Raw genomic sequence first — 24,440 nt, forward strand, 5'->3', positions numbered from 1 at the left:
TAATAATACATTAGGGTATCATCAGTAATGCATCCACAATCTAGAAATTCCACTATTTTTCTTCTTTACATAAATTAAACTCAGCTATGATTCACAATAATAATACACAAAACACGTGAAGCAAGTACTTATAAAGGTGAAAAGTGCACAATGAACTCACTTGGGTGTTTTCCTTTTGTTCTGTTTGGGATGATGTGAAGGGAAAAGGGGAGTCACAGGCCTGATGGGAGGAGTCACATAACCTAGACATGAGTGACAGTCTATGCAGGTTGTAGGTGGGAGAGAGATCTACAACATTTAATTGATTAATTAGGGGGAAAACACTGATATTGCTCCCTTATTAGACCTTTTTTGTTAATAAGTTAATGCAGCTAAACTGGTTTATAACTCTACATTTGACCCAGAAAATGAGTAAAAACACAAAAATAGGAGCAACAAACATTAACCGATGACATTTCTAAGAGCTGAATCATAACTTAACATTTATCTAAAGCATACCTGTTGATGCTCCTGTCATTATGAATTAAAATAAATGCATAATAAATAAAGATAATTGAACAGTTTTAGTATATTTTTGATGTGTCACTTTTACTGTTTATCACATGCAGCTTTGTGCCGCTGCTGTGGGGGTTTCTTTTGCGTCAACATATGTCAGCGTGGCTGCTCTCACCCACTGCTCTGACTCATGCTCACGACAAGAAAAACACACACACACACACACACACACACAGAGTCAGTTCACCAAGTTCACAGCCCACTCATCTCCCCATCATCTTCTCCCTCTTCCCTACAGTTACTCTGGTAACAGTGGAGGTGCCGGTCTTGGCGTTCGTCCTCCCTCAGACTTCACGCAGGCCGCCGCCGCCGCTGTTGCCGCCGCCGCTGCCACGGCAACTGCCACCGCCACGGCAACAGTTGCAGCAATACAGGAGAAACAGAACCAGGAGATGAACTACGGACAGGTGAATGCACGTCTCTCTGCAGAGGGCAGCGCTGTCTCTTTTTAACCACAGAGTCATCTCAGAACTGTCCAAATCAATTTAATTTTTTTAGGATCTTTGTGTTATAATTTAGTAATTCAGAGACCGAAAACAGCAGTGTGTCAAAATGAAAATAGTCTGCGGTACGGCTAAGACAGTGTAATACGATCCAGGAAGTCTAGCTGGAGAATTAATCAGTTGATCGACTAATTGTTGCAGCTCTGATCACACACATGTTGCCCTCTGTCTGATTTTCTGAATAACTGAGAACATAAAGAAACATCTGCATACAAAATTTAGCTGCAAGTTTATTTATTATACATTAATATATTATATAAGTGCTAAAATGATCAAAAGTATTAAGGAAGTTATTTCAGAGATCTACAGAATTCAGTTTAGAGCGACCAGCAGAGGCAGCAGATACATAATTTACATTTTTCTTATGAATTTATGATGATAAGTTAATTAAAAGTGTCTGTCCCCATTACACATATAACTTTATAATGTTTACACATTATGAATCAGTAGTTAAAAGTGCAAAATTTGGTTTGTAGGAGAATTCTGCTGAGTGTGAAAGACAATTAACAACATGAGATAGAAATTTAACCAGTTAAAATTATTCTAAATATATAAATGTGCCTGTAAACTTTTGTGTGAACTACCACTATATAGATAGATAGATGTTGGTTTACAGAAGCCACACTTAAGAAAGCCACAGGTAGCATCACATAGAAACACATCTCTGACTATTCAATGGTAAAAACTAAAAACAAAAAAATGTATTACTAAAAATACCCAGAAGTTGCACTAATAAAACAAATATAAGTATAAATATGTAATAAATAATAATAAAATACTAGGTGTGCAAAGAAATTCCCTGCAGTATCTAACATATATAGTTTTGATATATTGAAGCATTCAAGTTAATCAAGACAAGGTATTATCTATATTTTACAAAACTGAAAAATGACTTTAAGCTTCTTTATTTGAAGTCTTAGTTTTAAATAAGAACTTTTAAACTCATGAGTCAAATTTCAGGATCATTTCTTGACACTTGACTTGTTAAATATTTACTGCGTCCCTGGTTTGTTGTGATGTTTGGTTGCAGGACTGTAGGAAAGGGGGGGGGTGTAAAAGCAGAAGCTGCCTGCACATATTCACCACACATGTTTCTTATTAACAGCAGAGACATCACATAATTTAACGTCTCTCTCTCTCTCTCTCCAGACTGTTTACACTATAGACTACTTATTTACATAATGAGAGTCACTGCAGAAGCCAAACACTGTTATCATTAATAATGTTTCCTATGGAAGAGCTGCAAAAACACAATTCCAGCTCAAAAAAAGAAAAAGTAAAGACGTGCTGAACAAGATAAAACCTATTAAAGTTCAGAATTTTTTTAAAATACATTTCTACATCTTAACTGTGAAGATAAAGAGCCTCCATTTTTCCTCCTCTGCCAGCCTCCGTGTACTCTATGAACCGTTTGCTTTTGTTTTCACACACTGCTGTCGTGCTTCCCTTTCCCCCCTCCGTCAGATGGGTGGAGCATCCTCTTACAGCACCCAGTTCCTGTCTCATTCGGGCCCCCGCGGCCCCCCTGGGATGAACCCTGCTGGTGGGATGGTCTCTTCCAGGCCCGGACCTCCGCCTTCCACCGCCGGCTTGTATCCATCTCACCCCGCCCAGACGCAGAAGATGCCCCAGCACGTAGGCTATCCGGGCGGGCAGCAGGGCCTCAAACGGCCTTTCCACTCAGAAGTCAGTGTGGAGACACCCCCCCCCCACACTTTGATCCAGACTGAAACATCTGAACGCTATGAAATGTAACACAGACATTTGTGATTCCCTGATGACTCCCCTTAGCAAAAAGTAGTATACTTGAAGTTCATTTTATTAAGTATGCTTGAGTGTAAGTATAAGTATAGCAAGTATACTACGGACCATGTACTTGTAGTGTACTAGAAAGTATACTAATTTAATACCTCTTCGGACTAAATTGGAACATTTTTAAGTTTATAAAAGTATACTTTTGTGCCTTGTATATACCTAGTGTACTAGGTATATACTTCTAGTCCACATTTTAGTTTATTGAAGTATACTTAAAGTATAGCACAAGTCCACTCTTCTATATACTGCCATTGTACTAGTTATATACTATATGATCTTGAACATATAAGTTTATAACAGGGGTAATACCTCAAAGCAAATGTGTGTAGTGAAAAACATTTTTATTCTGCTAAATTAAATGTAAGCATGAGTCAATGACTTGACCTTATTCTGCACTTGGATCAAGATATACTAAGTATTAGTACTTTGTGGCAGAAAGAAGTAAAAAGTATACTAAAGTACAAGTAGAAGCTTTAGTATTAAAGTATAAGTGTAAGTCTTAGTGTTAATGTACTTAGACTTTTCTTTATACTTTTCAGTATAAGCCAAGTATACTTCACTATACTATTCTTAAGTATATAAAATATAGTATATAAAAAGTAAACTTCAAGTATACTGCCTCAGTTTTAGTATAAAATAAGTATACTCGTAGTACACTTGAATAAACTACTTTTTGCTAAGGGAAATCCTACAGACTTTGGTGCTTCCCTATTTTCCCTCTAGCACAACCAGCAGGTTGAATGTTGTGTTTTTTGGATTCCCATTAAATTTGGCTCAAACATTTATGTTCCCTTCAGGATGAATTGTACTAAGTTTGATGATACTTTTCACCTCTCTAGACAAGACTGTAAACTCTACGTCCTGTTCAGTATTGATTGATTAAATAGTCTTCAAATGTCCAAAATTGTCAAAAAAACTGTCCAAAACCCAAATTTTACATTGTATTACACACAGATTTTCATTTTACTATCATGCAACAAATCCTCACATTTGAGGAACTGAAACTGTAATTTAACCTAATTTCTTTAAAAAAAAAAAAAAAAGTGACTAATTATTCTCCGGCACTGCTGTAATAAGGTTTATTGCTTTTATTGAGGGAAATAAAAACATATATAATTATAAAATTTTTACTCAACTAAGTGGTTAACAGCTCTACTTTCATGACTCTTTTATATTTTTAATATAAGTTATTTTGTTATAGACAAGTTGTTTTTGTCTATAAAATGTCAGAAAATAGTGAAAAATACCCATTAAAATCCCCCAGGGTGAGAGGTGATGTCTTCAAATGTCGTGTTTTGTTCAAAAAACTGTCCAAAACCCACATTTTATATTATATTATTAGATTTTGGATATCGTAATATCGCGATATGTCACCAGAGTTTCTTTTCCTGCTTTTAAATGCTGCATTACAGTAAAATATATAATTTGCTGAACTTACCAGACTGTTCTAGCTGATCTGTTATTTACTTTTTCATTATGTCCACATTACTGATGATTATTTATCAAAGATTTCTTGGTGTAAATGTTTTGTGAAAGCATCAACAGTCATCTCTACAATATTGTTGTTATATCGATATCGAGGTATTTGGTCTAAAATATCGTGATATTTGATTTTGTCCATATCGCCCAGCCCTAATTATACTTATTTTATCATTATATTTGAAAAAGAAAATAATTAAATCATCACATTTGAGTAAGTGAAACTGTAATTTAGCACAATTAATTTAGAAGAATAATAAAAACAATTATAAAATGTTTACATAAAGTAATATAATGGTTGCATTCTGTTTGTGTGGAGGGTTTTCTTTCATTAACGGACTCCTCCGTCTCTTCCAGGGTTTCCCGGTGCAGCAGTACGGTTCTGGTGGGATGTCTGGTTACCCTAACCAGCCTCTGCAGTACCCCCCCGGGCCCCAGCAGCGATGCCCCCCCTCACCCTCTTACCCCTCCAGCCGGATGCCTCTCATGGGGCAATACGCTCACTCTGGATCACACAACCCGGCACAGTTCCCCCCCGGAGCTGGACAGCCCAACCCGCCTCAGTATTATAAGGTGATGATGAGACACACCGCCTGATTTAATTACATCCAACCATTCTTCCTTCCTTCCTCCGAGTCATCTGTCCTTCCTTCCTTCCTTCCTTCCATCTGTCCTTTCTTCCTTCCTTCATCTGTCCTTCCTTCCTTCCTTCCTTCCTTCCTTCCTTCCTTCCTTCCTTCCATCTGTCCTTCCTTCCTTCATCTGTCCTTCCTTCCTCCCTTCCTTCCTTCCTTCCTTCCTTCCTTCGTCCCTTCCTTCCTTCCTTCCTTCCTTCCTTCCTTCCTTCCTCCCTTCCTTCCTTACTCCTTCCTTCCTTCCTTCCTTCCTTCCTTCTTTCCTTCCTTCCGCCTGATTAATTACATCCAACCAATACTGCATCATTCAGAGATCAATCAGCCGATAAAGATCCTTTAAATTCTGTTATCAAACATTTGTACCTGTGAGTTTGTAAATGACAGTTAGAGCTTGGTATTGTTTAAAAAATGACTATACCAGCACCAACCCAAGTCCCCTTAAAGTGATCCTGATACCAGCTGAGTTCTTCATTAGATACCCATCATTCTGTTACCCGGTGTAACAGCCGTGTAGTGTAGTCACACTTTAGAGCAGGGGGGTCAAACATGAGGCCCGTGGGCCAGAACCGGTCCGTCGAGGGATCCAATCCGGCCCGCTTTCCTTCCTGTCTTTTTTTTCCTTTTTTTCCTTCCTTCCTTCCTTCCTTCCTTCCTTCCTTCCTTCTGTCCTTCCTTCCTTCCATCTGTCCTTCCTTCCTTCCCTCCTTCCTTCCATCTGTCCTTCCTCCCTTCCTTCCTTATTTCCCTCCTGCTTTGGAGCGTTTAGGAGGCATCTTGGCTGCTGAACTGCTAAGCGCGTTAAACTCAACTTCAACACGACTTCACAACCACAGACGGGTTGTAGCTGCTGTGGCAGTGGACCAATCACATGTCGCATTAAATCCAAGAACGCTTGCTGTTGATTGGCTGTGAGCAAGTTCGTACAAATAGTCACATTTTCTGGCTCTGGGTGAGAAAAGGATCGATTGCAGGTATCGTTTGACGGGAGACGTTTTGATACTACTTCGATTTATTTCAGTCGATACCTTAAAAGATATCGAGTACTGATACCCAGCCCTAACTACATTATATTATACGACACTATATATATAGTATGTCTATCCAGAAAGTCACAAATGAGGGCAGCCATCCTTTATTCATGTCATTATTGGCATTTTGTGTTACTGTAAATGGTTTTGTCTATAAAATGTGAGAAAATTGTTAAAAATATAATATAATTTCTGGACATGGTGATGTTTTCACATGATCGACAGTCTAAAAGTTAACTTTACAGTCACATACGACAAAGAAAAGCTTAATATTCTCATGTTTAATAAGCTGCAACTATCACATCTTTTGGCATTTTTGCTTAATTAATGACTAAATTGATCATTGAATTATTTAATTAGTTGCTGAATAAAACAAAACTCAACTTTTTGGAAGCTTGCCAATTTTAAAGTTTATCATATATTATATTCTTTTAATAATCTGGTTGTCCATCCCTTCCCTGCACCTTCTTTTATTGTGTGTTTTTTTTAATCAACACCAAAAATGTGAGACAACAAGTCATCAAACAGGTTTTATTTAGCTTCCTTGTTCCTCCTGAAAGTTGTGCAGCCTCTCGCAGGCACAGAGATCTGGTTTCTCCTCTGGACAGTCTTTTGGGTCCAGATGGACGGATCATTAGCCCGAGTGTCATGTTTCCTGTCTGTGTTCTCCAGTCGGAGCCATTCAACGGCCAGGGCAGCCTGCCGTCTGGAGGAGCGGGAGGATACAATGCCTTCACACAGGCTGCAGTCAGCGGGGTAAGTCACTTAAACTTAGGAGCTTTTTTAACCTTAGTGTCGTCCTCCCGGGTCAAATTGACCCCGTCTGTTTTGACTGTTCCTTCTTTCCTCCCTTCCTTCCTTCCTTCCTTCCTTCCTTCCTTCCTTCTGTCCTTCCTCCCTCCCTCCTTCTCTCGGTCTTTCCTTCCTCTCTCTTTCCTCCCTTCCTTTTTCCTTCCTCCATCCCCCTTTCTTCCTTCCTTCTGTCCTTTCCTTCCTCCCTTCCTCCTTCCCTCCCTCTTTCTTTCCTTCCCTCCATCCTTCCCTTCCTCCCTTCCTCCTTCTCTCTTTCTTTCCTTCCCCTACCTTCCTCCCTTCCTTCTTTCCTGTCTTTCTTTCCTTCCTTCCTCCCTCCCTCCTTCCTTCTTTCCTCCCTCCCTCCCTCCTACCTTCCTTCTTTCCTCCGTCCTTCCTTCCTTCCCTCCTTCCTTGTTTCCTCCCTCCCTCCCTCCTACCTTCCTTCTTTCCTCCGTCCTTCCTTCCTTCCTCCCTTCTTCCTTCCTTACTTCCTCCCTCCCTCCTTTCCTTCCTTCCTTCCTTCCTTCCTTCCTTGACTCGAGGACAACAGGAGGTTTAAAGAGGATTGGATCTGATTTTGTGAGATACTTTCTAAGGATTTGTTGTGAACGCTGCTCGTCTTCGTGTTGCGTCTCTCCAGCCAGGTCGGGGCGGGGTGATGCCAGGGTATCCCAGCTCGCCGATGGGAGGGAATCCAACGCCTCCGATGACACCCGGGACTTCCATACCTCCCTACCTTTCCCCAGGACAGGACACAAAACCCCCCTACCTGCCGCCGGACACCAAACCCAACATCAGCACCCAGCAGGCCTCTACAGGTGAGACTGAAAGCTGCAGCGCACACACACACACAGAGACGCACGCACGCACACACACACACGCACACACACACACACACACACACTCTCTCGCTCACTCACTTACTCACTCACTCGCTCTCTCGCTCTCTCTCACACACACACACACACACACACACACTCACTCACTCACTCACTCACTCACTCACTCACTCACTCACTCACTCACTCACTTTCTCACTCTCTCACTCACTCACTCACTCACTCACACAGAGGTTACAAAACCAGAAAGAAGATGCTCAGTCATATGCTGTGATGTGGCGATATGAGATTCTTTTCTAATAAACTAGGAACTTAAAATAACCTTTTTAAACTTCTCTGTTTGTGTTTCCACTGCATCGACAGATATGATGACTGGTTAAGAAAAACACACAAAAACAGCATTTAAAATAATATAACAATATAATATAACAAGTGGGCCAACTAAACCTAAACTTATAATTTTTAATTTTAGGAGGTGGGAATGTGTGTACTGGTAATTTTCATTGCAATTTTGCAGAACTTTGTGAATTCTGTTATTGGTTTTAATTTATTGTATGACTACGGGCGGAAAATAGCAACTTGTTAAAACCCGGTGCAATGCATCTCTCTTTATTTTATACAAGACTAATGTTTTTATTGCACATTGTCCCCATTTAAATAAAATAAAAATTACGAATTACACACAAATTGCCGCACCCTTTCTATAAAATGCCTTAAAAGTGAAATTACACAGACAGTTTATAGAAGATCTGTATAAAATTTAGAGGCCTGCAAACTGTTTTGTGCATCAGACATTCATCCACTGCAGGTTTGAAAGGTGTGTTCAGCTAAATAGTTGTTTTTTGAGACACATGGAGTATCTAAATGAACAGCAGCACCACTGTTCTTCATGTAAGATTTAACTACAGTTTAACAACCACCTTTCAAACCTGCATGGGCGAGTTTTTGATACCCAAAGACATCTTTTGGGTATTTTAATTAGAGTTTTACTTTGATGACTGCAGCAAACTCTCTCCAAACTGAGCAGAAGACACAAAAACAGAAAAAGAAGATGCTCAGTCATATGTTGTGATGTGGCGATATGAGATCAAGGAACTTAAAATAACCTTTAAACTTGATGATGATGATGATGATGATGATGATGATGATGATGATGTTAAAAAGCTTCCTTTTTCTTTACTGCTGCGTAACGCTGATGTTTGAAAGGATAATAGTGACAGACGCTGACAGACTCAGGAAGCATTGAATGAGGATAATTAGACTTTAAATGCATGCACCTTGATCTGTGTCCACTTCTAAAAACACTAAATTGATATTTGAATTTTCTTTTTCCTCTTTTTCTTTTGTCCTTTTGCTCATTTTGGCTGCTTTTACCCATTTTATGGTCTCTCAAGTTTGATCAGTTTAGCCTTTTTCATATACTGTATTTACCCTGTATAGTGGATTTATTTACTGAAGGTATTTGATTTGCATGTGACAAATATAAACCTTGCACCTCAATTCAATGAAAAGGAGAAAAACACAGTTACCACAGTTTTGTTATTAAGCTACCAAACTTTCTCTTCACCTCACTTTCTTAACCATGTTGGAAAGCCGACAACAACACCTTGTTTTTAACATTAATAACACTAATTAATGTCCATCTCTTGTTCTAATATTGATACTCGTGGCTCCCAGTATTTGCTTATTTTGTGGATTAAGAAATATACAAATATAGGAGCTGTTTTTTTACCAATCAGCCATTTTCAGTCCCACAAAATCTGCTCCAATAGTTTTCTAGTAGTAGGAACTTAATTTACACCTGGAGCAAAATTTAGTCCATGCATGTCTTAAGAAAGCCTTAAAAATCATTTAGTTTAAAGTACTTACTCACCTAATATCGCCTGTCTTTCTCCTTCAAAATATGAGTCATCAGCAAGGCATTGACAGTATATGTTACTTTATACCTCTGCAGACTTGTGGCTCTTGTTTCAGGTGTAACTGAGGGCTGAAGCAGGTAGTATAGAAAGCTTCTCCTCTGTTTACTGCAGCTTGGTTTTGCATCACTTTGCACAAACCAGATAGAAACTGTGATCTTAACCCTCCTGTTGTCCTCGAGTCAAGGGAGGAAGAAAGAAAGAAAGGAGGGAAGAAGGAAGGAAGGAAGACGGAAGGAAAGGAGGGAGGGAGGAAGGAAGGGAGGAGGAAGGAAGGGAGGAAGAATGAAGGAAAGGAGGGAGGAAGGAAGATGGAAGGAAAAGAGAGAGGAAGAAGGAAAGAAAGAAGGAAAGAAAAGAGGGAGGAAGGAAAGGAGGAAGAAGGAAAGAAGGGAGGAAGAATAAGGAAGGAAAGGAGGGAGGAAGGAAGGAAGATGGAAGGAAGGGAGGAAAGGAAAAGAGGAAGGGAGGGAGGAAGGAAAGAGAGAAGGAGGGAGGGAGGAAGAAAGGGGGATGAAGGGAGGAAAGAGAGAGGAAGGAAAGAAAGAGAGAAGGAGGGAGGGAGGAAGGAAGCAAGGAAAGAAGGAACAGTCAAAAGGAGCTTTTTGATTTGCATTCTCCTCCTACGCACCTGCCATTATTCATGTGTGCAGAGAATTAACCCTCCTGTTGTCCTCGAGTCAAGGAATGAAGGAAAGGAGGGAGGAAGGAAGGAAGAAAGGAGGGAAGGAAGGAATGAAGGAGGAATGACGGGAGGAAAGGAAGGAAGGACGGGAGGAAATGAAGGAAGGAAGGACAGAGGAAATAAGGAAGGAAGGTAGGAGGGAGGAAAGAAAGAGAGAGAGGGAGGGAGGGAGGATAGAAGTAAGGAAGAAAGGGGGATGAGGAAGGAAAGGAAGGATGGAGGGAAGGAAAGAAGGAAGTAAGAAAGGGACGGAGGAAGGAAAGAAGGAGGGAAGGAAAGAAGGAAGGAAGAAAGGGGGAGAAAAAGGAAGGGAGGAAAGAAATAAAGAGAGAAGGAAAGAAGGATCAGTCAAAACAGACGGGGTCAATTTGACCCAGGAGGACAACACGAAGGTTAAGAGCCAAAACTTTAAATAAATGAATTTTGTAATTTGTAACTTTTTTGCTTTTTATTCGTTTTCCTTTCTTCTTGCATCTCAGACACATACACACATATAAACATACTCGTATTCACATATATATGCGCACTATACCCACTACTATTTATACAGCATGCTTCTTTGTGTACTACATATTTGTTTTTACACGGACACACACGTCTAAACTGAAAAACATAAAGATTCTGCACTTAGAAAAAAGGGGAATCATTTTAAATTGGAGGGAATGACTTTACTATTACTATACTATACTATACTATAACTATACTATTACTATACTATACTATACCATTTATACAACATCGGGTCACATAGGTCAGCCATTTTGACCAATTTACTTCAAAAATATCAGCTTGGTTTCATAATTTTTTTAACCCTTAAACAGGCAACATAAACCAGGACATACATACATATATATACATGTTTTATATCTTAATAGGGGCAATGTATAAAACTCATAAAAATCCAAAAATATACAAAATATTTCTAAGATTATTTGTCGAAATTAGATAACTAGTAAACATCAAAGTAAATAAAAATTTGCATACTTTAAGCCACTGTGATTGTGAAACAGGTGTTAAATTGCTTGTACGTGTTGTTAAAGTGTCTTTAATCTAACTCAGTGAACCCTGCACTAACTTTCGATTCCATCTGATCGCAAACACAGATTAAATTCCTGAGTTTCTCAAAGAGAGATCCTGCAGGTTTGAAAACTCGCTTTAAAAGTCGTCTCTCTCTCTCTCTCTCGCTCTCTCTCCCTCCCTCCCTTCGCTCTCTCTCTCTTTCTCTCTCTTTCTCCCTCTTTCTCTCTCCCTCTTTCACTCTCCCTCTCTCTCTATCTCCCTCCCTCTCTCTCTTTCTCTACCTCTATCTCTCTCGCTCTCCCTCCCTCTCTCTCTTTCTCTCTCTCTCTACCTCTCTTTTCTCTCTCTCACTACCCCTCTCTCTCTCTCTACCTCTCTCTCTCTTTCCTGTTTCTCAGGTAACCCTAGCGACGACCTGCGGCTCACTTTCCCGGTACGTGACGGCGTCGTGTTAGAGCCGTTCAGACTGGAGCACAACTTGGCCGTCAGTAATCACGCCTTCCAGCTGAGAGACTCTGTGTATAAAACGCTCATGTTGAGGTAAAAAACAAGAGATGTGACCTCTTCATAACTTCCATAGTAACATAATAATGTGGCTGCCTGTGTGTGTGTGTGTGTGTGTGTGTGTGTGTGCGTGTGTGTGTGCGTGTGCGTGTGCGTGTGCGTGTGCGTGGGTGTGTGTGGGTGTGCAGGGGCAGCAGAGCTCTCACTGTTTGCCCTTCCTGAGTGATAAAGACACAAATTGGAAGAAAAACATGTGAGGAATGTTTGATAACCCCACCCAGCCCTGAGAGCTGATAGCTGTGTGTTATCGCCCCCTTCAGGCCGGATCTGGAGCTGCAGTTTAAGTGTTACCACCACGAGGACAGACAGATGAACACTAACTGGCCCGCATCTGTACAAGTAAGCAGCATCATCCCTTCTTTTCTTTTACTTTAGAGCTTAATGCTTTAGTCTAGCTGGTGTTTCTGCTTGTTAACCCTTTACATACTGTTCATATTCTGACTCATAATTAGTCTCTACACTAATTCACATTCATTCATCCTTCTGTTTGATTAAAAGACACTCACCATCACTATTTTATGATCCATGACATGTCGAATTTGTACATTTGCATGTGTATCAGCTGCACAAATTTTTGTGTATTGTGGGTCACTTTAGAAGAAGTCCAGCTAAAAAAAATGTTTTAAAATTGTTTTTTAGTACAGCTCTCAGTATGTAAGGGTTAATGAGTTATTATAGTCATTTTGAGGCATTTTTGAGACTTATTTTTATTGTTTTAGTCCTCAATAAGGCTCATTTTTAAAAGTAAACTCAAAACTTACCTGTTCAGCCTGGCTTTGGTTAAGAAGATATGATAAGATATTCTTTTATTAGTCCCACGATGTGGAAATTCACAGTATTTCAGCAGCAAAGTGGACAGTAAAAAAATAAAAAGAGAAATAACAATAAATAATAAGTACACAAGCAATAAAAACAATAGTAGTACAAAAATAAAAAGTTTTTCTTAGTTTAAAATTTTGTAATAGTTTTTTTACTCTAAATTTTACAATTGTTTTCTCTTATTTTCTCTTATTTTTTATTTATTTTAAATGTATTTATTTTTACTTCTAAAGTAAATCTCTAAATGTTTTCATAATCCTTTTTTTTCTTTGTAATTTGTTCTTCGTTTTTTCTCATTTATTTTATCTAATATTTTTATTATAGATCTTAAATCTTTTTATTTTTAATTTATCATTTTTTATTATTTTCTCTTGCATGCATTGGTCTCAGTTCCTCTTCTTCATGTTGTCACTTGTTCTGTTTAATTATCAGCTTGTCAATCAGCTGTGAAACTACACTATCAATCAACTAACCAGAATGAAAGCTGCTATATAAATGATATACAGTTTAATTGATAGTGTTAAAGGTACATGTTGTAAAGCTTTTTGAAATAATCTCTTACTGTAACTTTGAAAGCAGCAGCTGGATGAAAAGTTAAAAAAAACTGTAAAAGCATAAAATCAATTAAATGTTATTTCTGTCTCTCTTCTCTGTACTAGGTGAGTGTTAATGCCACTCCTTTGTCTATCGAGAGAGGCGACAACAAAACCTCCCACAAGCCCCTGTACCTAAAGCAGGTGTGTCAACCAGGACGTAACACTGTGCAGATCACAGTAACGGCCTGCTGCTGTGTAAGTAAACTTAAAACGACTCCTCACTGACTCTGTTTGTGGTTTAAGGGTCAGTAATGCTTTTTTTGTGTCCATGTGGTTTAGTTTAAATTTAAAGGGTTAAAATTTGAAAATAAACGTATGAATAACTTGCACACATTCTTATTTTGTGGACCCAGCATCAAATTTCTGCTTTTAATCCATTTTGAGAGAATATATTAGAGGATTATGGCAAAAATGTCTAAGTGGTGTAACCATAAAAACTTTGTACCAAATAATTCAACTTGCTTAAAAACAGTAAATTCTCAATAAAACACCATATCAACTAGTTTGGCATGATCTTACATTATAACTTTTTATATTAAATAAAGGTAATGGAATACAATTGTTCTAAATATTACATTTCATCTGGGGAATCATGGAGATCAGGAAACATTTATATATTTTAAATGAAGTAATTATTAGTATAAGTCCACTTAAATACACTGTAGATGGATAAAATATTTATTATGTATCATTCTTTTGTGGTTACACCATTTGACATTTTCAGGAGCGTTCAGTCTTACTTTTGGTAAGAAATGGTGCAAATGTCATTTCAAATGATATAAAACCAACACAAATACTAAATGTACATTTTAACAAACCTGATGCTGCTTTTAAAACTAGTTTTAAAGATATTTTTGAATTTCTCATCTTGCCAACCCTTATTTATCACTGAGCCTTACAGCCAACTACAAAGCAACATGTTTAGTGTCCTACACTAAATTAATAAAATCCCGTTTAAATGTGTTTTTTTCCCTCCTGTCTGTCCCCCAGTCGCACCTGTTTGTGTTACAGCTGGTCCACCGGCCGTCGGTCAGGTCTGTCCTGCAGGGTTTGATGAAGAAGAGACTGCTGCCGGCCGAGCACTGCATCACCAAGAGTGAGTTTAAATCCAGCATTTTAATTTAAGAGAGTGACATTTTTAAACACGGCTGCTTCCTGAAGTGGAGCCTTCAGGACGGGCAGAAGCCTTGACAAGATTTGTTCATTTTTTTTAAGTGAATGGATAAATGTCATAATTAGTTTAATATGCTGTTACACTGCAGTTAATAACATGACAGCTCATAATAATACAACTTTTATGCAGCTGAGTTTTCCTGTCTGAACTCATCAGAGTAAGAGATGGAAAATATCTGTTTCTGTAGATCAAAGAAAAGCTGATAAAGTCTCGGCTCACAGCTCAGACTGAGATAACAAACTTAAGCTGACAAAAGAATTATATCATCCTGCTTATTATCAGTATGGACTGCTGTCCTCTAGGAGGCGCTGCAGGTCTCTGTCCTCCAAAACAACCAGGTTTATAGCAGCTTTCATACATAAAATGCAGCTCAAAGTTACGTTAGTTAAGTTTAAATAGTGAAACAAAACAAATAAGCAGTGATTTATGGCAAAATAGAAATTATAGAAATAGAAATTTAAAAAACACAACATACACACACATATTTTCCATGCATTTTTTTTTTTTCTTTCTTCCTTTTTTTTCTTCTTTTTAAAAAAAACTTTCCTCTTTCAGGCATACAACAAACAATAAATATCTAACCTTAGAATGGGAGTAGGATGAAGCAATGAACTTTTCTAGTCCTACCAGAGCTGTTCACAAGTCATTTTTTACAAGTCCAAGTCAAGTCTCAAGTCTTTGAGCTAGAGTCCAAGTCAAGTCTCAAGTCTTTGAGGGTCAAGTCCAAGTCAAGTCTCAAGTCTCTGGTCACGAGTCCGAGTCAAGTGTCAAGTCTCTCGCCAACACTAAATCAAATTCAAATTCTGACCTTAGAGCTGTACAATCCTTCATCCTGATCAGTTAGCCTTGCGAGCACCTGCCCATGTCTGTTTTTGTGGTGTTTTAACTGTCTGCTGTCACTGAAGTTTGTATGTATGTATCTGTTTGTATGTTGAGATGCCCTCTCCTGAAACTGTAACCAAATCTACCTTCGGCTATTATCTTGACCTAGACCTTGATATAGGACAGTATGAAAATGTATCAATTGTAGGTTCACTATAGAGAATCTACTGCAATGTGATGTGAAGAAACATACACTAAGAATTATTTCAATTCCATAACTGCATTTTCTTCAACCATAAAATAATTATTTTAACAATGTTCTAAAATACAACAAAATGAACAAAACATGAACATCACAGAAACACTGCAGTTTAACACTGTGGTACAGACAGATGTTCATTATTTTTTTCTCCAAGCTGCCTTTTATCTGCTGCTTAACACAACACACAGCAGGGAATGTGTGGGGATATTATAAAATATATATATATATATATATAAAATGACCATAGTTAACGCAACGTTGTGTTTTTTAATAATTAGTAGCGGAGCCACTAAGTTAGTGGCACTAAATAACGGAGTTGCAGTGGTTTCCTGTCTGAGCTTTCAAAATAAAACCTTTGCTATTGTGCGCTTCTTATTATTATTAACAAACAAATTTGGGGCTTGTCAATTACAGGAGAAATGACGGGAGGGCGGCGGGAGATGGGTTCGAAATATGGGAGAACCAGGGAAAAACGGGAGTGTGAAGGCATTGTATCCAAACGTAATGATCTGAGGCACTCCTGCTGAACTTGTCGCACTCGCCATTGTCAATGTCTGATACTGAAGATGCACGCTTCACACATGGCGCATGAGCGTGGCATGACGTTGGTGTTTACATCTAGCTCAGAGCCAGAGATCATACAAAAAGATGAATGACAGATAAATAATGAGAATAATAATAATAACATGAAATAAAAGTTGTTCGCGAGTCTCAAGCCTCGAGTCGAAGTCAAGTCTGAAGTCTTTTGAAGTCGAGTCCAAGTCGAGTCTGAAGTCACAGTTTAGTGAGACTTAAGTGCAACTCGAGTCAGAGTCGCGAGTCCGAGTCCCCAGCTCTGAGTCTTACCCCTTTTTTTACCCTTTTTAAAAAAATATATATATATTTTTAGACTCTATCAGTCACTTCCAAGCTAAAGAAGAGAACAAAAAAAACTAAAACAAAGAGAATAAAGAACATACAAACAAAACAAAACAAAGTCACATTTGAAGCAATAAAATAAGAGTGAATAAGTACAGCAAGTAAAATCCAACAGCATAGATGAAAAAATATATATTAAAGCAAATATAAGAAGAGGTAAAAGTTAAAAAGCACAAGATAAAAAAATAGATTAACTAAAAGCTTTGTGGTTAAGTTATGTTTTAAGTTTAGTTACATTTTTAAAAATGTCCACAGGGGTACATTTTTCATCGAGTGGTGAGATATTTATGTATAGATGGATATTATTGAAAGATATTACATAGATAGATAGTAAGACAAAGCAGTTTTATTTATATAGCGCATTTCATACACAATGGCAACTCAATGTGCTTTAAAATAAAACAAACATTTGACAGTAAGAATTGGAAATAAAACAACATAAAAAACATGCAATTTGAGAAATAAAAATAAAACCCAATAATAGCATAAACACTAATAATAAAAAAATAAAAACAAAGTACAGAAAAATAGAAAGAGAGAGAAATAAAATACTAGAATAGAGCATTAAATATAAGGTTGCAGCATAAAATAATTATATATATTCTATAGATATTAATGTTTCCTTTCTTATCTTCGTCTGTTTCAGTAAAGAGGAATTTCAGCAGCGGGACGATTCCCGGGACCCCCGGACTAAACGGAGAGGACGGAGTCGAGCAGACGGCCATCAAAGTTTCTCTCAAGTGTCCGATCACGTTCAGACGAATCCAGCTGCCGGCCAGAGGTCACGACTGCAGGCACATACAGGTGAGACACACACGCACACACACACACACACACACACACACACACACACACACACACACTCTATAACATCTGTTCCTGCATGTTGATTCTCTCGTACTGATTTCTCTATTTCACAGTGTTTCGATTTGGAGTCGTACCTGCAGCTTAATTGTGAAAGAGGAACCTGGAGATGTCCTGTCTGCAAGTATGTTTCAGGGATTTGTTGCACCTTTTTAAACCCTTTTCATAGAATATGTAACTTTACTGGCTTCACCTACATGTTAAAGTGATGGATCCTTATCAGTCTGTTGCATAAATGTTCATTGCAACCTTATTAAGTTGCAGGACAGGAAGCTGAAAACAGTGATAGGTTGAGAAGTAATGATATGATGGAAGACGGAGAATGTTTTAACTGTTTGCTCATAGGTTGAATCAGTGAAGGATTGTTTTATTAATGGATTTGTAAGCACTTGATATCTTGTACATGTAGAGAATTTTGCTGAGCAAAGAATGAGCAGACGTTAAGTTGACAGTCCGTATTTACTGGCATCCTGTGTGTGTGTGTGTAAGCATTCAGCCAGAGCAGCTTCTGTTTTATTAATATTATTTTCCCTAGTCGGATAGATATAGATATAAGTATAGATATAGATAGCCACAGAATTAACCCTTACATACTGTTCGAGTCAAATTTGACAGCTGTGAAAAACCCCCAAATGTTGTTCTTTCATCCTGAAAATGCACATTAATGAAAATATTGTGCATGATATTGTGTGATAGTAGCTGTTTAGTGGTGTAAAACCTAAAAAAAATACTCTCTCTGCTCTCTGAAACATGAATCAAGGTTTAATCACACGTTTATTGATCAGTCAGATATATTACAGATGCTGTGGTTCAACATTTGGTATGAGGGGAACAAACTGCGAAGGTGTAGAATATGAACAGTATGTAAAGGGTTAAAAAATATATATATACAGTAGTGTGCAAATGATTCAGGTGAAAGTAAAGTGAGGATGCTTTATAAAATAATGCCATAAGTAAGTGTTATTTTGCAGTTAACTTGATACAAAGTTCAGTAAACAGCAGAAACTTAAATCAGTATTTTGGTGTGAGAAGCTTTGCCTTTAAAACAGCAACAGTTCTCCTCAGTACACCTGCACACAGTCTCATATCTGAGGAAACCTGCAGAATGAAAATACATTTTTAATCTAGGAGTGCCTTCATAGTTTATTAGATTGCTTTTATTTCTGCACAGGAGATGACAATAGAATAATAAACTAATAATGCAGATCTATATGTGTGTTGTAGTCTTTTTAATGAATCTAATGGTAATTAAACAAATACTAGTTCAGATTGACTTTAATGTTTTTTCAGGCTCTTCTGCGACATTTATGTTCATGTTAAATGATTGTTGTGTTTGCAACTCTCCTTTGCACAGAATTCACCAGTTTTCTCGTCTCGTTCACAGTAAAACAGCTTTGCTGGAGGGGCTGGAGGTGGACCAGTACATGCTCGGGATTCTCGTTTACATCCAGAAGTAAGAGAGTGAATCCGATGTGATCTGTTTCTATCTCTCTTTAGTTGATGTTCAGGTTCTTTATTAAAAAAAGTTATTCTCCTCTTTCCTGCAGTTCGGACTACGAGGAGATCACCATCGACCCGGTGTGTGGCTGGAGGCCGGTGCCCGTTAAACCCGACCTGCACATAAAAGAGGAGCCGGACGGTCCGGTGCTGAAGCGCTGCCGCACCGTCAGCCCGAGTCACATGGTCCTGCCCAACGTGATGGAGATGATCGCCGCTCTGGGGCCGGCGTCTTCTCCTTACCAGAGTCTGACAGCAGGGGGCAGAAACACCCCCGACTACAACCGGCCAGGTAGGACTGAGGAGGGAAACTCGCAGTGTCTTATTTCATGTTTCCTTGCCTGATCCGGCCGTGTGTCAAGTCTCTTATTTCTGCTCCGAGGAAACACGACAGCAGCCTCCATAGAAGTCTTTTAAAAGTCGATACACCTCCTTTATTTATTGATTGGCTGCCGCAGCTAATCGGACTGATCATCTCTGCAGTGGAGATGGATTAAAGATTAAACTCAAGTGTATCGCTCCCAGGTTTTATATTTTATTAGTTTTCTGATGATCTCATACATACGACGGAGTATTAGGGTCAGGCAAAAACAAAAAACAAAAAGCCAAGCAAAAAAAAGAGTATGACATCAACTTACTGCAGAGGCTTGCGCTTGACCACAGTACTGCAGGATCAAACCAAGTTAGTAGAGCGACTGACTGCCAGCAGCTGGAGTGTTAACGTATTTGGAGTGTGATGGTGATTTTTTATTCGTAACTGATAAATGTATCATACCAATAACGTAAAGCCTTTATTAATATGATTTCATTCTCTTTTTTTTTTTTTGCTTTTTTTTTTTCTTGTGCTGGACTTTTTTGCACCAGTTTCTGCACAGATCGAGAAGTGTCCGCTCACTTATTAATATTAAACTCTTATATCTGCCAGCTAGTGAGACTGAGACTGATCTTGAAACTGTTTAATTCACTTTTTAAAGAACTTACGGGACTTACCAATACCAATTTTAGAGTGGAAACATTCACAGATAACAGATATGGTGGCCGATATATAATGAATTTCAATATTTATGTAAGAGACAAAAACTTTGGGTTTGAAGCCATGTTTTCTGAGGCTTTAAGAAGTTGTCTTTTGAGTGTTACAAGGAGTACAAAATACACAAATTATAGATTAATTGCATCATAAAAGAGACTTGATGAACAATTTGATCAGTAAAAACCAAAAAAGCAAGAATAGACAAACTATATCTAAAGGAGATAAAATCTGTTATATAAAATAGTGTGTGTGTATGTATCTATACACACACATACAGTACACTGTCATACTATCAGGCTCATTCAGTGACCCAGAACGATGTTTCTAAGACTCCTCTCCTCCCCCAGTGTGTGTCTTATTATTAAACTCCACAGCTGGAAGCTCTTTCTCTCCACGCTGCACTGCTCACCATAATACAAGAGAGTGCACTGACCTGTTTTATGAGCTGACTGTTATATTTCTGTAATGTTTGTTTTGTGCCTGCAGGGAGTCAGCAGGGCTTCTCCAGCCAATCAGGATTCACAGACTTCCCCAACACTCCCGGCACTCCGACGCTGGGAGAGTACTCCTCCTCTGGACCTCCTCCTCCTCTCTCCTACCAGTCTGATCAGGTTAGACCCAACGCCTCCAAACACCTGCAAACACCTGCAAACACCTGGAGACACCTGCAGACACCTCCAAACACCTGCAAACACTTCCTAACACCTCCAAACACCTGCAAACACCTTCAGACGCCTCCAAACGCCTGCAAACACCTGCAAACATCTGCAAACACCTTCAGACACATGCAAACACCTCCAAACACCTGCAAACACCTGCAAACGCCTCCAAACACCTTCAGACACCTCCAAACACCTGCAAACCTGTCTTACATCAACATCCATGTCCACACAGAGGGACTTGTCCTTTTTCTCGCTGTCGCCTCTGGCTGCAGTCACAAAGATGCTTCTCGCAGCCTTTTCTCTTGTGCACTCAGGACATTTTCTTTACTGGTTGAGTGAACATCGATGTCAGCCGCAGTCTGAAAAGGCAGCGAGCTCTCCTCACACACAGACCCAGAGCTGAAAGGATCTGTTACGTAAATAAACTGTAGATTATTTAGACTCAGTTGCACACACACATACATTGTCCTGCTGCCAGAAATACTGATTAGAGCATCAAATGTGGATTTATCTGCAGCTGAAAACCCTGACCATACGTTACTGTTACATTATGCTGACTAAACATTGTAACTGTGAGCTGTAAGTGCATCCTCACTTCACTAATAAGCCTGCTGCAGATTTCCATCAGTATCAGTTTGTGTTGAAGACGTTTAAAAAAAAAAAAAAAAGAAGAAAGTGTGCATTTATCCCAAAAGATGAAAACAGTAGGTGAGGAAATGTTTGCTAAAGTTGTCAGATCAGCAGAAATGTTAGTGTAAAGTTAACTTTTAAACTCCTTTTCATGACATTATTTCTGTAAATGGATAAAAAAAAGTAACATCCTGACTCATAATATTAAAAGTCAACCGTCACTCTGACCATGAACAGCCTAGTTTCATATTTTAAATGTTAAAACAGTGTTTTAATGCTGCTGCTGCAAAAACCTTTGAGTGGTTCTTCACTAAAGATAAATGCAGTTTCTGAGTTCTGACTGTTTAATACCTATAAAAGAGTTTAAAGTAGTTGTTAAGTATTCCTCTCAGGCTTTTTGATTGACAAGCAGAGATTTCACCACATTTCTCCTAAAATTTGCATTGTTTTTATTAGCTTTCTTTTCTTTTATTATCATTATTTTTTATCTTATTGATGTTATTAATCTGTTTCTTTTGCCTTTTAATCAATTTTTTAACCTAGTTTTAGTCTAGCTTTATCTCTTTTATTTAATTTTTACTTTTGTTTTGTCTTTTTTTAATCTATTTTAACCTAGTATTTTTTCCCCTCTAACTTTTAATAAACTTTTCTCTTATTCTCTCTGACTTTTATTTATTTATTTATTTTTTCTTAGTCATTTTACTTTAAATGTTTCTATTTTTTTTTAAAATCATTCTCACTTTCTCTTGTGTGCATTGGTCTCATTGTTCTTTGTTTGTTGTCACTTGATCTTGTCTTATTATCAGCTTGTCAATCAAACAGTAAAAGACTTTAAACAACATTTACCTGAATGAAAGCTGCTGTATAAATAAAGTTTGATTGATTGATATGAAACTCACAGACTTTAAAGGAGGCGTTTACTTAGCGTTACTCAGCACTGACTGTCTGTTCCTTCTGTCTTGTGAGTTGAGTTGAGAGCCTTTAACTGAACCTGAAGTCGACAACCATTAGAACCACTAAAACTGTCGCACGCAGCTGCTCGGCTTCCTGTCAAAGTGTCCGTCCTCCTCCGCTGTCACACACTTCTGACGCTCAGCCTGATAATTCAACTCAAATGTCAAAATGTCATAAATTAAATCCTCTCCGTCTCTCAGGCGCCTCACTCAGGCCGGCTCGAACACTCCCACAGCCTCCTGCAGCAGCACGGCTCCGGTGTCCATGGTAACCAGAGCCTCGGTGACGCCGGCAGCCCGCTCCCGTCGAGGAACGCCAACTCCCAGAATTCCCGGCTGCAGCCCGAAGGCGCCTTCGGTCTGGGAGGCCCAGGAGCACCCGGAGGAGACGGAGCCGATCATTCATTAGATGTGAGTAGAGGCCTGTTGATGCCACATGTTCGAGTTACGAGAGATGATATCAACTTTTTATTATATATATACTATTATAATTAATTTGAATCATATTAATAATATTATAATTAGTATTATAGTGTATATATAAATACATAATAAATATAAATACAAATACAAAATAGAGAGAATACAAATACAAAATAGAGAGAATACAAATACAAAATTACAGCAAATAATAAAATAAAATAATAAAATAAGACATTTTGTAAAAATATGTTAAAATGATACTAATTAAAAGCCAAATTAAATAAATAAGTTTTCAGCTGTTGTTTAAAAATGTTCACTGAGCTCACTTCTCTTATAGCTTTAGGTAGAGTATTACATAATTTTGGAGCATAATTGATAAACGTGCGTCATTCTTCACACTTTTTTACTCTTCTGTTGGCTCTTATTGTTATAAATAAATAAAATAAAAAAATACATTTAGCTGAATACAAGCCGAGCTAGTCCAATAACTCATAACAGAGAACACCAAACTTTTAACTCTTTACATAATGTTTATATTCAGACTCATAATTAGTCTCTACAGTTGTCTGTTATTTTTTCTATATAAAGTGGACAAGATTATTGTCTTGAATCAGTTGATCCGCTGGTTGTATTTAGATGTGCGTCCAGAGAGATGTAAGTTTAAGTTATGTTGACCACAAATGCATTTAATTTTTGGGCTGTTACCTGTTAGAGTCAGGTTTATATCTTGTGTTAATAAGAGTGTGTTGCTAATGATTAGAGGTGCTCATTATCAATGGTAATGATACGAACGGTCATTTATTTTATATTTGTGGCACTGACCGTCTCTTTTCTTTCTTATCTATATGTGATATACACATAATTCTGGTGATTGTGTATTTTGTTATTAATGGTTATTATTATTTCTGTTTATTCCAGAACCACACACACACACACCTGCACAACCTGTAATGGTCACTTTGCAATGGTCACTGTTTAATTAAAGCGCCAGCGTTGGATTAACCGTTTCATCCTTGTCTTGGGGGAACCTTGAGGACTGCGTTCTAACAGACGCACATTTTGCGATTACACACAGACAGAGAAGCCAGATAGCTTTCCATGAGACACTATATTACAAAAAATGTGTATCAGATGTATTTTTATTTCCATTTTTGTATATTTGGGGTCAAATTTAGGAAAAGTCCAGCTAAAATAAACGTGTATATGATGATTTTACAGCTCTTAACCCTCCTGTTGACCTCGAGTCAACGAAGGAAGGAAGGGAGGGAGGGAGGAAGGAAGGAAGGAAGGAAAGGAGGGAGGAAGGAAGGAAGAAGGGAAGGAAGGAAGGACAGGAGGGAGGAAGGAAGGGAGGAAAGGAAAGGAAAGAAGGAAGGGAGGAAGGAAAGGAAAGGAAGGGAGGAAGGACGGAGGACAGAAGGAAGGAAGGAGGGAGGGAGAAAGGAAAAGAGGAAAGAAGGAAAGAGGAAAGAAGGAAGGGGGATGGAGGAAGGGAAGAAGGAAGGGAGGAAAGAGGGAGGAAGGAAAGAAATAGAAAAGGAGGGAGGGAGGACAGACAGAAGGAAGGAAGCAAGGAAGGAGGGGAGGGAGGAAAGAAGGTCAACAGTCAACAGTCAATTTGACCCGAGAGGACGACACGAAGGTTGAACATTATGTAAAAGGGGTTTAAAACTAAAAACTAATTTCTCTCCCTCTGTTTTTTTTCCCGTTTTTTGGCTGTCATCAAGCTTCTTCCTGAGCTGACCAACCCGGACGAGCTGCTGTCGTACCTCGGCCCCCCCGATCTCCCCAACAACAGCAGCGACGACCTGCTGTCGCTGTTCGAGAACAACTGAAACAAACCTTCAGCTCTCTCTCTCTCTCTCTCTCTGCCCGTCTCTCTCCTGTCCGTTTCTGTCGTTCGCTGTAGTCCTCGCCCAGACAGCACAGCAGTGTGTGTGTGTGTGTGTGTGTGTG

The 24,440-nt window shown here is 38.6% G+C and overlaps 1 protein-coding gene across 2 annotated transcripts in view; it reads left to right on the forward strand.

Moving 5' to 3' along the window:
* The window catches only part of zmiz2 (zinc finger, MIZ-type containing 2), a 50,587-nt gene extending 26,147 nt beyond the window's left edge, over positions 1 to 24,440 (forward strand). For both annotated transcript variants that reach the window (XM_062434509.1, XM_062434508.1), the window contains exons 5-20: positions 794 to 962; positions 2,523 to 2,744; positions 4,710 to 4,925; positions 6,688 to 6,771; positions 7,451 to 7,628; positions 11,669 to 11,810; positions 12,095 to 12,173; positions 13,313 to 13,444; positions 14,240 to 14,345; positions 17,072 to 17,229; positions 17,346 to 17,413; positions 18,674 to 18,742; positions 18,837 to 19,078; positions 20,303 to 20,427; positions 22,263 to 22,472; positions 24,212 to 24,440. In XM_062434509.1, the coding sequence (XP_062290493.1) occupies positions 794 to 962; positions 2,523 to 2,744; positions 4,710 to 4,925; positions 6,688 to 6,771; positions 7,451 to 7,628; positions 11,669 to 11,810; positions 12,095 to 12,173; positions 13,313 to 13,444; positions 14,240 to 14,345; positions 17,072 to 17,229; positions 17,346 to 17,413; positions 18,674 to 18,742; positions 18,837 to 19,078; positions 20,303 to 20,427; positions 22,263 to 22,472; positions 24,212 to 24,319 (2,308 nt within the window). In that variant the 3' untranslated portion in view covers positions 24,320 to 24,440. The remainder of the gene's footprint in view (positions 1 to 793; positions 963 to 2,522; positions 2,745 to 4,709; positions 4,926 to 6,687; positions 6,772 to 7,450; positions 7,629 to 11,668; positions 11,811 to 12,094; positions 12,174 to 13,312; positions 13,445 to 14,239; positions 14,346 to 17,071; positions 17,230 to 17,345; positions 17,414 to 18,673; positions 18,743 to 18,836; positions 19,079 to 20,302; positions 20,428 to 22,262; positions 22,473 to 24,211) is intronic.

This window comes from Scomber scombrus, chromosome 15 (assembly GCF_963691925.1).
Source record: "Scomber scombrus chromosome 15, fScoSco1.1, whole genome shotgun sequence".
NCBI lineage: Eukaryota > Metazoa > Chordata > Actinopteri > Scombriformes > Scombridae > Scomber > Scomber scombrus.